Raw genomic sequence first — 11,783 nt, forward strand, 5'->3', positions numbered from 1 at the left:
CCGAATGATATAAGGCACTCACACTCCGGTAATTTACACTAATCCAGTATGATCTAGTGTAGTCTAAACTAATCCAGTATAATCTAATGTATTCTAAACTAATCCAGTATAATCTAATGTAATCTAAACTAATCCAGTATAATTCAATTCAATTCAATTCAATTTTATTTGTATAGCACCAAATCACAATACAAATCATCTCAAGGCACTTTACAAAAACTAAAACTAAAAACCCAACAATTCCCTTATGAGCAAGCACTTGGCGACAGTGGAGAGGAAAAAACTCCCTTTAACGGAAGAAAAAAACCTCCAGCAGAACCGGGCTCAGTTTGGGCGGCCATCTGCCTCGACCGGTTGGGGTGAGTGGATAGAGCAGAGAGAAAAGAACAGCAACAATAAACAACAAATAGACACTGCAAGTTGGTGGGGCCAGTAACTGCACATCAGTGATATACAGCTCCAGGACCAGGGACACCTGCAGAAGGTACAGAGAGAGAGAGAGAGAGAGGGAGGGAGAGAGCACAAACTAGGGGAGAGAGAGAGCACAAGGTTAGTAACATTCAATGGTGGAATATACATGAGGTGGGAGAGAAGGGGGGGGGGGGGGGGGGTAGGGTAGGGGAGCTCAGTGCACCGATGGTCCTCGGGCAGTCTAGGCCTATAGCAGCATAACTAACTAAGGGATGGTTCAGGGTTGCCTGAAGCCAGCCCTAACTATATGCTTATATATATAATCTAATCTAAACTAATCCAGTATAACCTAATATAATCTAAACTAATCCAGTATCATCTAATGTAATCAAAACTAATCCAGTATAATCTAATCCAAAGTAATCCAGTATAACCTAATGTAATCTAAAGCCATCCAATATAATCTAGTGTAATCTAAACTAATCCAGTATAATCTAATCTAAACTAATCCAGTATAATCTAATGTACTCTAAACCAATCCAGTATAATCTAATGTAATCTAAACTAATTCAGTATAATCTCATCTAAACTAATCCATCATAATCTAATGTACTCTAAACCAATTCAGTATAATCTAATGTAATCTAAACTAATTCAGTATAATCTCATCTAAACTAATTCAGCATAATCTAATGTACTCTAAACCAATCCAGTATAATCTAATCTAAACTAATCGAGTATAATTTAAAATAATCCAGTATAATCTAATGTAATCTAAACTAATCTAGTATAATCTAATGTAATCTAAACTAATTCAGCATAATCTAATCTAAACTAACCCAATATACTCCAATCTAAACTAATCCAGTATAATCTAATCTAAACTAAACTAATCCCGTATAATCTAATTGAATCTAAACTAACCCAGTATAATGTAATCTAATCTAAACTAATCCAGAATAATCTAATCTAATCTGGTAGTAGGTCTGAAAGAGACATTCACATGTGGCTGTTTTTTGAAAGGTAACTAAATCCATTGTTAGATCAGGGTACAGTGTGGACGCACACAAGACAAGACTTTCTGCACTTTGCACAACTATTCTCTGTTGACACTAAACTGTAATATCTTAGACTCATATCTGTTGTCCTGTTATCCACACTGTGAGAATATGTCTCCACACAGTCTGATGACACATTTTGGAGTTAAGGAGACGTCATACCTGGGCACAGCAGCAACATCCATTAAAATGCAAAGAAAAAGTACAGATTCACTTTGTTTTGTCATCAGTGTCTGAAAGTTTTTAATTCTTTGACTTTTTTTTGAGCGTACAGGAGGTCGAGCCTGTGTGCACATGTTTTGCTGTTAGACAGGACAGGTATTCTGCTACAGGTCACACAGAAACCAAACTAATGTTTTTTATTATGCCAGTAAGAAAAACCACTGACTGCATCTTTAAAACTGTAAGACTTCTTTATCTTTAAAGTTCATCAGGGTGTTAGAGGCTTTAGGATCGAGTCTTTCTGAACCACACAAACACAAATGTGTTGTTATGTGACATCTGCTGATTCAGGAAACTTTTACTTACAACAGGCCAAAACGAAACACAGCTAATGAATCTGCGGCTACACAGTGACCTCGGTAACACAAAAGGTTCAGACATAAACGACCATCCCACTTTTGTTTTTTCACGTTTGGTCTGACAAAGTCCTGACTGAGCCTGTGGTGTCTCTGTGTGCAGCATCATGTCAGCGAGGTTCAGACGTACGCTTTGGAGCTGCTGCTGTCGGAGGCTGGAGCCACTCTGTAGATGTTCTGACCTCGGCTCGTTGTGGAGTAGTTGTATGAAAACTGCCTGCAGGGTGCACAGCACACACATGTAATGACACCCACAGCAATAACCATAAAGCTGATTCACTGTCATTGAAACAAATAGCTCTATGTTTGTGTGTGTTTGAGAAAGAATCCAGGTACAATGCACAAACCGTTAGAATTCACTCTCTCCTGTTCCCTAAACAGTCTCATTGTCCAACAGTGGAATCAATTCTGTTAAATGTCCCAGTTTATTACGAAAGTTTTAAAAATCCCTAATCTGGTGTCATTTCAGGGAATACTGCAAAATGAGGCTGCTGCTCTCTGTGGGAAAAGTCACAGCGCCCTCCTGTGGACACAACTCACCCGGTACTACATGTAGCAGAGTGTGTGCCTGCTCACCGTGCAGGGGGGGCAGGAGATGTCCTCCTGCAGGAGCAGCACAGCAGAGACCCCCCCAGTACAGCCAGAGAGGAGGCCGCCCAGCCCAGGTACAGTCCAGTCCCCAGCTCGAACCTGCAGCAGCAACACACAGTGAGGTCAGCATCTTCATCATCATCATCAGCATCAACAGGGAGTGTTTGTGGTGACAGACCTGACTCCGCCATACAGCGGGTCATAGAAGTCGTGGATGACTCTGCCGGCGTACCACGATACTGCAGTAAGACTGAAGACGCCTGGGAGGGGAAACACTGAGGTGAGGTCACCAGGTCACAGTAAGACAGAGTCTCATCGGGGCGTGAGGTCACAACAAAGGCCAAAGAAAATTTTGATGGTAACCTTTTGTTTGCGTACTACAACAGTTTTACAAAATTTGAATTCTTTTCCTTCCTGAAATTAATTGCGACTTTTATTTTTCCTGTCTGACATTGATGCATGTCCAAAAAGAAATGCAGGTTTTCATTATAGAGAGTCTGCAGCAGGAAATGAAAGCAGACAATGTAGTTAGTTGTTCACAGCAGGGACTACATTTTGTCTCCTCTGAGAGGAGTGATTGTCCACGTACCCGACAGGATGAACATGATTCCTCCACTCAGGGCGATCTGGTCTTTGATGTGCTCCGAGGTTCTGCCAAGCTTGGTGCACCTGAGTCCCAGCACAGAGACGATGATGGAGGCCAGACCGACAAGCAGGGACAGGATCATCAGAGCCCTGCAGGCCTGCAGGTGAGCTAGGAATCACCACACAGTGGTAAAAACTACAGCTGTTGTTATGTCACCGTTTTTTTAGGTGTTTTCCACTTGGAAACATCCTGCAGTTGGCTGGGCTCAGTTAACAGCTAATTTAAAGCAGAATTACCTGACAACTTTGGATTGGAATCTACCGAGGAGGGTTTCATGAATAAAAACACTTCAAACACAGGGTGCTTATTTATGTGTTCCCCAAATATTGTGTGCATTAAAAAATAATTACTCATAGACCATTGATTTATTTTCAGAGGTTTTCTGTGCAAATTCAAAATAAAATCCAATCCCCTCCTTATCTGCTCCTTTAATTAGAGGCTTATATCAGTCACTACATGTACTAAATAAATATCTACACTACCAGATTTATCATTTACTGATATTTTTAGAACAGCATGAGTAACATAAATATGCCTTCTATTTGTACAGAACTGGTTTTACGAAAGAAAAATGAAAACGTAATTTATGCACTTTATGCAAGAATGGAGAATGTCAATGCCAAAAAATATTCACAGAATGAACATGAAATTTGAACATGAAAAAGTACATTTTGTCTCAAATTATTCTTTATCTGTCTTCAATGTGGAGATTATTAGGCCAAAGTGTCCCCATCAGCAGCAGAACTGACTGTGATCAACTGCTGTTTGTCACTGGATCACTGTGACACTGAAGGAAACTGAAAAACAGCAGGATTCTGAAGGATGTGCTACATTTCTAAATTGATTTCTGGAGGTTGATTGAGGAGGAGCATCGAAGGTATCAAGATCCTCAGGAGATGGAAGAATAAAATATAAGTAAAAAACCTCATAATTAATTCAGAAAAATTAAAAATGATAATTACAATCCATTACCCATCCAACTAAAATCCCATTATTGGCTCAATTACATTAACGGTTGGTGAATTAATATCGGTGATAACTTCAGAACTTGAAATAGGCCCAACACTAGTGGTTTTTTAATGTTTCTTTTTATAGTTCTGTTTCTACAGTGTCATACATGGGTCCAGGTTGTGCTGGACACATTTCCTCTGTAGCAGTACAATCAGTGTGTGCTGCGTCCTCACCTGGAAGCCCCAGCAGCGTCTTGAACTTGCTGCACTGGATCGAGCCCAGCGAGGTAGCGGCGCAGCTCATCCACAGGCCTTCAAACTGCCACTGACTGGTTGTGACCGACTCTGCCTGACTCCTCATCTTCCATACCTGAGAGGAGGTGCTGCTGGACTGCAGACACCAGGACACCACGCCCAGAATCAGGCCCATGACCTGCAGGCCCACTGCCATGCTCAAAGTCCCTACACACACCTGGAAACACAGCAGGTCAACACCACCAACCAGCTCCGACACTGAACAAACTTCAGCACAGTAAGTGATTTTTAAGCTTCAGGGGAAAAGAGATCCAGCAGTTGTACAGTAGCACGATCATCCCGTCAGTGTGTACATTAATGAGAAATAAAATGAACTTTTTTGATTTTGGCAAATGGCTGCAATGACACAAAGAGTGAAACATTTAAAGGGGTCTGAATACTTTCCGTATCCACTGTATATATAACAGATATATATTTATGTTTCAAATTGCATTCAAGGCTAAAAGCATTGTGCTAATCTAATCTAATTTATCAGGTTTTGGTCACTGACACATTATCTGTGTTACTACCACAAAGTAGTAACATTAGAACGAGACAAGGAGTATTAATGATCTTATTAGGCTTAAATTCCAAGTATGATGTTATTCTATAGTCTGGCTATTACCAAAAAGACCATCACAGTGTTACAGTATCTCTCTCACTCTGAATATCTCACCAATATATAGTTTCACTTATAAAAGTTCAGTAAAAGAGCTGCACTGCAGGTTCTTATAACAGAAGAAAACAGTACATTTGTCAGTGATGGATGTACACTTGTGAAAGGAACAAGCAACTCCTGGTCCTGGTGGGCTAACCAGCACGAAGATTAGAGAATGGTGCCATCTATTCTTTGATGATTACATCACTCAAACAGTACAAAATGAAAAAAAGGAATTTAGTAACAAACAAAGAAAAAAGTGAAAAATGATGGATTATCTGCCGTCACAGCCACAGGGTCTGTGTTCTTACCGTCAGCTCAGATTTGGAGGATGAAGTGAAGTTTTTCCTGGTTTTTGTCAATTGTCGCTCCAACTGTTTGTCAAGCTTGTTTTTGTGGGGTTTTCGGTGTGAACCTGGTCTGAGGACTGTTGGCGTTAAGGGTCGATGAACTCTGGAAAAGGCCGAACAGCCACTGAACATACATCACTGAACACACATGACTGTTCAGGAATCCCAGTTTCACCTCTGACTCTTGTTTGTTATGAGCAGGACTTTTTAATACTTTTCCTTTTTTTTTTACCAAATGAGTACTTCACTGTAAAACTGATCAAAAGATTGAAATGAAAACAGTGAAAATAATTGTTTGCTGCCGTTGAACAGCACAGCTCCTATTATTCGTCATGAGTATTTTTATCTTCCTGGCAACGTTTTTCCTTGTAGTAGAGGCTGTTGTGTGTTGTACAGCCTGTGTGCCTCACAGCTGCATACAGAAACTAAACTCTCACTCACTGTCTGAGACGGTTTGTGGACTTTATACTGATGAGAGTTCCTCTGTTGACTAAACTGACATCACGTTTGCAGGTCACAGTCAACTACTTAGCCCGAATATTCCAGTTTCGGTCAGGTTTTGTACTTAAAGATCAGTGCAGGATTTTTCAAGTCAGTGACGATGAGTCCATATACACACGGGAATGTTTTGTTGCTGAAGCAGCATATTCATATGAACTATGAGCACAACAAACCTACACATCTACCAGAAGGTTTCAGGGAGAGCAGAGTCAAATGTACTAAACTGACAGTTTGACGTTTGTTCTCAGATCAGATCTGGGCCACCTCCACATGTGGTCCTAGAGCTGATTCCTATCCGATGTGTGAGTGTGCGAGCGCCGTCAGAAGGGTCAGATCAGAATTCATGTGGTTGTTTTAACGTCTCCCTCCTCTGCACATATCGCCTGTCATCATCATTCAGTGGGGGAAACATCAACATGGAGGAGGGGAGCAGTGGAGAGACCAGGACGCTTCACATTGGTTGGACATTTATGGAGAAGCTTCTGATGGAGCCAAACTGGAAGGAACATATGGGAACCCAGCAGCTTTGGAGGAAACTGCGCACAAATGACGTTGTAGTCTACATTTCAGTTCAGTCTGTGCATGGTGGCAGTCTACAGAGTTAATATTTTTGAAACAATAGCTTGTGAAAATTTAGTTTGATCAGGGACATTCCTACCCATGACAAATGTTCACGTGACAGTGAACATTTCATGAATCAGGGTACATCAGTCAGCCTCGTTTTACAATTTTCTTTGAAGGAAAACCAACAAACAAATAAGCAGAAAGATGAAACTCTGATTTTTAAAGTGAGTCCATGCATATAAAACCTTTACTGTAACTTGTTGCTGCTGCTTGTTCTGGTTTTAACCATGTGTGACTCCTAAAACAGCCAGTGCTGAATTCTTTGATTGAAATACACACAGCTCTGTCAAACACTGACTGATAGAAAAAGTTAGTCAGTTTCCATCAGGGCCTTCAGTGACTGAGTCTGGTTCCAGTGCGATGATTAACTTCTGTCCTCGGTTTGATTTCTTTATTTGAGCTTGAGTTTTCAGGTCCTGTTGTCATGGTATTTTGGGGTTCAAGAAAAAAAAAAACAAAAAACAACTGAGTCGATTTGTTTTTTTAATGGAAACAAAAAGTGAAGAAAATCAAATAATTATTTTTATAAATATGGACATGACTCCACCAGCAGGCTGTGTCTCTGTAAGTCCCATCTGCTTCCTGTAACCTGGTTCTGGTGAAGCCGATCAGTGCAGGGATCCAGGGTCTATTTGCTGCAGCTTCTCTCTCTGCACATCTGTGCATCTAAAATGTTTCTGTTCATCAGTGCTGCTGTCTCTGCGTCCTACATGGCACCTCCCTGATCGCCGCCTCTGCCTGGTCCTCCTCGAGTTCTGAAGTTGTGCCAAATTTTAACAAATGGTTCTCGGTTCTTCCAGATCAACTCGTGGCCGAACAGGACATACCAGCTGGAAGACAGGGGGATCAGAATCAATCCAGTGCAGAGATATAAGACCACGTTCAGAATTCTGGGCATCTGTGTTGGTTATGTTGTGTATTGTTACATGGTTTGTCAATAATAAAAAGATCATTATAAGTCAATGCAGATCCAATCACAGCAAATATGACTCATAAGAAATGTGAGTTAACTGTAACATTAAAAGATGAATCCTCAGCAACTATTTATGGATTTTACTCTCTCGTGTTTCACTGAAATATCTATGTCACATTTATTTAGTGTTACAGATTTAATAGTAACACTTAGCATTTGGAATTTTATTGTCATATATGAAACTGTCATTGAGTTTTACAAACCACCAGATGTTGCTGTTCTTTCTTTGTCTGGAGTCCTGAAACCTCAAATTTTGCCCCAGAGCTTCATAAAGCTTCATCTGCTCATCACGTCACCTGAAACACTTCAATAAGTAAACTGATTGGTTGACTTGTGACTCACATCCCAAACATGGCTCCACCTAAATGAGCAGCATGGTCAAAAAACTTCCATCCCAGCACCAGACCCGCAGTGTCCATGGCAACGATAGCCTTCAAGGCCTGCAGAGACATGGAGAAGGAGGATCAGTTTTTGGTGAGTCAAGGTAACCAGGTGAGCCAGGTGCAGGGATCCTTACGTTGGCAGCAGTGAAGGTAAACATGGGGAGGAAGATGATGGCCAGTTTGGCTTCGGGCATTTTGGTACAAACAGCAGCGAGGATGGCCATGATGGCTCCAGACTGAAAATACACACACAACAAGAACAAAACAAACTCAGAGTCTACATGAAGCCACACAGTCTGGACTCAATGCAAATCGTTTCTGATCCCAGTACAACAGAAAAGGAAGCAGTGAAGTTGTTGCTTACCGCTCCAAGAGACGGGCCGAACCTCCCTGTGGCCATCTTACTCACATAACTGACAAACGTAGAAATAACACCTGGACAGACACAAGCAAACATTAGTGACTGTGACAGCAGACACACAGAAGCTGACTGATGATCATCACCATCTCCAGACACCACACCTGCAGACAGGTACACGGCCATGAACTGCTCTCTGCCCAGCATGGACACGGCGCTGCTGGAGAAACTCCAGAGGACGTACATGTTGGCAGCCAGGTGGAAGAAAGAGAAGTGACTGAATGTGGAGAGAAGCATCGGGGAGCACAGAGTCTCTGCAGGAAAACAACAAACAAAAACAACAACAGCAGCAGAGTTTGAACTCCTTTCATCAGTGTTTACTGGGCGTCGGTCACAGTGTGGAACCACGAACACACCACCCTGAGGACCACGGAGCAGGCACACTCACTGGACGTAGGGTTGGAGGTGAAGTATCTGATCATGGAGCGTTGCAGAGACGGAACTCTCCAACAGCAGAAGACTATGGCGTTAGCAGCTATGATCCCTGGGCGAAAAATAAAACACAAATGGGGGTCAGGATTGTACGAGGTCTGCTGACGATTCTGGATGTTAATGTGGACTCAGCCTGTCTGCTGTCACAGCTCAAGCTGAAGGACACAGTGTGAAGTCCTGCATGGATTTTCTTTCGTTTTGCTTAATGTGTCAGATATGTTAAAAACAATCAACAGCTGTGTGAAAAAACCCTAAAAAAAACTACTTGGCAAATAATTCCTGCTCTCTGTTCTTTGACCTACAGAGTGTAAATCCTGCAGCAGCAGCTGTTGTAGACTGTGTGTGTAGGTCTGTTCCTGCTATTAAAGGAGCTGGTGCAGGTTAGTTTGGTTCTGTAGTTTTCTTCCAGTGTGATCAATATGAGCTGGTGAGAGAAAGAACTACAACATGGAACAAACTGAGGCAGGACAACTTTGTCTCCTCAACATTTTCAAACACACAAATAAAAATACACCCGAAGTTAATGTGCCTGTGTCTCTGTGTGTGTGTTGTCTCACCTGTGACTGTCTTCTGACCGTCACTCAGGTTGTTCCACCATTGGTTGACCTGAGACACAAGCAGCCAATCACATGAGGGTTAAACAAGACACTTAATCCTCCAACATGACAACACAACAAAAAAAACTATTTCATGCCCCTTATAACATTCTCCTGTTCTTTCTTTCATGTTTGAACATGTGATGCTTTTGTGTTTCTTTTACCTCAGTGTGGTGAGGAAGAACCACGTGAGCCAGTGCAGCGGTGTGGCTCCCTGCTGTGTTTTTAATTGTTGTCTAGAACATAATGGAGGTCTACGGTATAGACCGATAAGCTGAAGCAGGTTCTGGATTCACACACATTACGCTGAGGACACCACATTAATTGGTGCTGTCAGTCTCTGGATGGGGTTTGGACTGAGTAACATACACACACAATCACCAACTGTGACCTTAAACCCCCTCACCTACTTGGATTTTTTTTTTTTAAACCCTGCTCACCTCTTTGCGGACGTCCCCTCGTTTCTGAGGTTGCAGCTTCTCCAGCCAATCAGCTCTGATCTCATCAAAGTAGCTCTGGACCCGAGACTTGAGGGACTCATACTGCCAGATGGCCGCTGAGCCGAAGGCGCAGCCTGTAAACTGACATGGCATTAACACCTGCCCATGGCATCACCAATGATGTCGCCTCCAACACCAACAGGTAGACATCACCTACCCCCACAGTGAAGACCAATGGTCTAAAGAGCCGACCGAAGGCCCGGGGGGGGCCAGAGGGAGCCTGCTGGTCCCACTGTGGGGCAGGGGTCCGGCGCTGAATTGCAGCCTCAGAGGACTCTGTGTGGGGGGGTCCCGGCTCCTCCGGCACCACCCTCTTGGATTCAGGTTTCCTGGTGGCTTTTTTGAAGCCACATCTCTGCTGGATGGTGAAATGCCACCTGCTGGACGGGCACAGAACATCACCTGAGGAGGTTTACAGGCACACAAAGATCTGCAGCTAATAGACTCACTAAAAAGACTAAAAATGAACACTTCCACAAATCCTCATGTTCCAGCTTCTCACATGGGAAGATTCCCTGCTCATCTCTGTCATGTTTAAAACAGAAATTAAAAATCTTTGTGCTCTGTACTTTTGCTCGGACACAGCACGCCTGAAGACATCACCATGGATTTCACAAAGCTGTAGCTGGTCTAGTTTTACAATTAATCAAGCAGATAATGAAAATGATTATTAGTTACATAAATGTGCTTGTAGTAATAGATTCAAAGCTATAAAGTCATTAAAACTGGAGATGTTTATTTTTTTATATTAAATTATCCTTGAGATTTATAGAGATTCAAGAAAAAACTGAGTTGCAGTCACACCTAAATATTCAGCACGAGAAAATAGGAGCAAATAATCTGTATTTACAAGATAAAGACGTCTGATCTGTGTCGAAGTCAAAGAGAAAAATAACTTCAATACTTTTAGTTTAATAATACTATGACAAGCACACATCCATGAGAAATGAACTCCAAACTAGTAGAGCACCATGATCAGAGACCTTTAAAATAAATGTCTTAGTTAAATATGTTGTGGACACATACTGTATCACTTTGATGGTTTTATTTGTTTTCACTGACTGTGCTTTGTGTATTTATGTCGATGCTCGGTGTCCCCGGTACATTTAATTTCTGTGTTCTGTTAATAAAGGAAGAAAAACGATTTATACCATATCATATCATATCATATCATATTATATTAGATTTAAAGATAACAAAACGCACACAATAGGGATATAAAGCTGAGAGTTAATGATTAAATTACGCAGATGTGTCAAAACTAAACAAGTAAAAAGTCACAAACAAACAAACAGCAGTTAGCCTTGTTAGCCATAGAGCTAACGTTAGCTCGCTAACAAAAGCCTGGTGCCAACAGCAGATGTTTGCACCTCGCTCAGCCGGAACAGGGCCCCTCTGTCCGGCTGTGCTCACTAACCTGCCTTCCTTCGCAGAGCTCCGTAAAACGCCTTGTCTAGTCAGTCCGAGCAAGACGAAGCAGCTCCTCCACGCCATGTCGGAGCCCTACGACCCCTACCTATCAACCCCGGACCAGTCCTTCGTTTCCGGGTCAGCTCGAAGCGCCATAGGTGGGGGGGGCGGAGCTACAGCACTCCCTGGAGGTCGGAGGCCGACACTACACAACCGGAAACACACTATTTGCAGCACGAGTATATCAAGTTTATTTTATTAATTAAAAAATGAAATATTCTCACATTGATTCATTTCAGCGGCTTTTGCTGTCTGAATAATTTCATTGTTTTAAATATGTTTGTGCATTTTCAACATCTGCCTCAAAAGCCTCATTGCTAAATACCATATTCACTCTGACGTTTCGGTTC

At 42.1% G+C, this 11,783-nt stretch overlaps 2 protein-coding genes across 5 annotated transcripts; both read right to left on the bottom strand.

The window, feature by feature from the left end:
• Positions 1-2,126: 2,126 nt before the first annotated feature.
• LOC113138571 (claudin-1-like) lies at positions 2,127-5,682 on the bottom strand. Its single transcript, XM_026321112.1, has 6 exons — positions 5,498-5,682; positions 4,469-4,706; positions 3,228-3,392; positions 2,817-2,898; positions 2,624-2,737; positions 2,127-2,264 (listed from the first exon to the last, which is right to left on the bottom strand). The coding sequence occupies exons 1-6, from the start codon at positions 5,666-5,668 to the stop codon at positions 2,168-2,170; spliced, it is 867 nt and encodes a 288-aa protein (XP_026176897.1). The 5' UTR covers positions 5,669-5,682; the 3' UTR covers positions 2,127-2,167.
• Positions 5,683-7,131: 1,449 nt separating this feature from the next.
• On the bottom strand, positions 7,132-11,558 carry parlb (presenilin associated, rhomboid-like b). 4 transcript variants are annotated; one of them, XR_003296473.1, is made up of 11 exons: positions 11,381-11,558; positions 10,121-10,343; positions 9,904-10,044; positions 9,425-9,473; positions 8,824-8,919; positions 8,540-8,689; positions 8,382-8,452; positions 8,152-8,253; positions 8,041-8,074; positions 7,838-7,938; positions 7,351-7,491 (listed from the first exon to the last, which is right to left on the bottom strand). XR_003296473.1 is itself a non-coding variant. In XM_026321099.1 (10 exons), the coding sequence occupies exons 1-10, from the start codon at positions 11,455-11,457 to the stop codon at positions 7,463-7,465; spliced, it is 972 nt and encodes a 323-aa protein (XP_026176884.1). In that variant the 5' UTR covers positions 11,458-11,558; the 3' UTR covers positions 7,132-7,462. The 4 variants fall into 4 exon arrangements, 3 of the variants coding, with proteins under 3 accessions (XP_026176884.1, XP_026176877.1, XP_026176869.1); XM_026321099.1 differs by lacking the exon at positions 7,838-7,938 and having other exon boundaries at positions 7,132-7,491; XM_026321092.1 differs by lacking the exon at positions 7,838-7,938 and having other exon boundaries at positions 7,132-7,491; positions 7,977-8,074; positions 10,121-10,340; positions 11,381-11,554.
• Positions 11,559-11,783: the final 225 nt, after the last annotated feature.

This window comes from Mastacembelus armatus, chromosome 13 (assembly GCF_900324485.2).
Source record: "Mastacembelus armatus chromosome 13, fMasArm1.2, whole genome shotgun sequence".
Classification (NCBI taxonomy): Eukaryota; Metazoa; Chordata; class Actinopteri; order Synbranchiformes; family Mastacembelidae; genus Mastacembelus; species Mastacembelus armatus.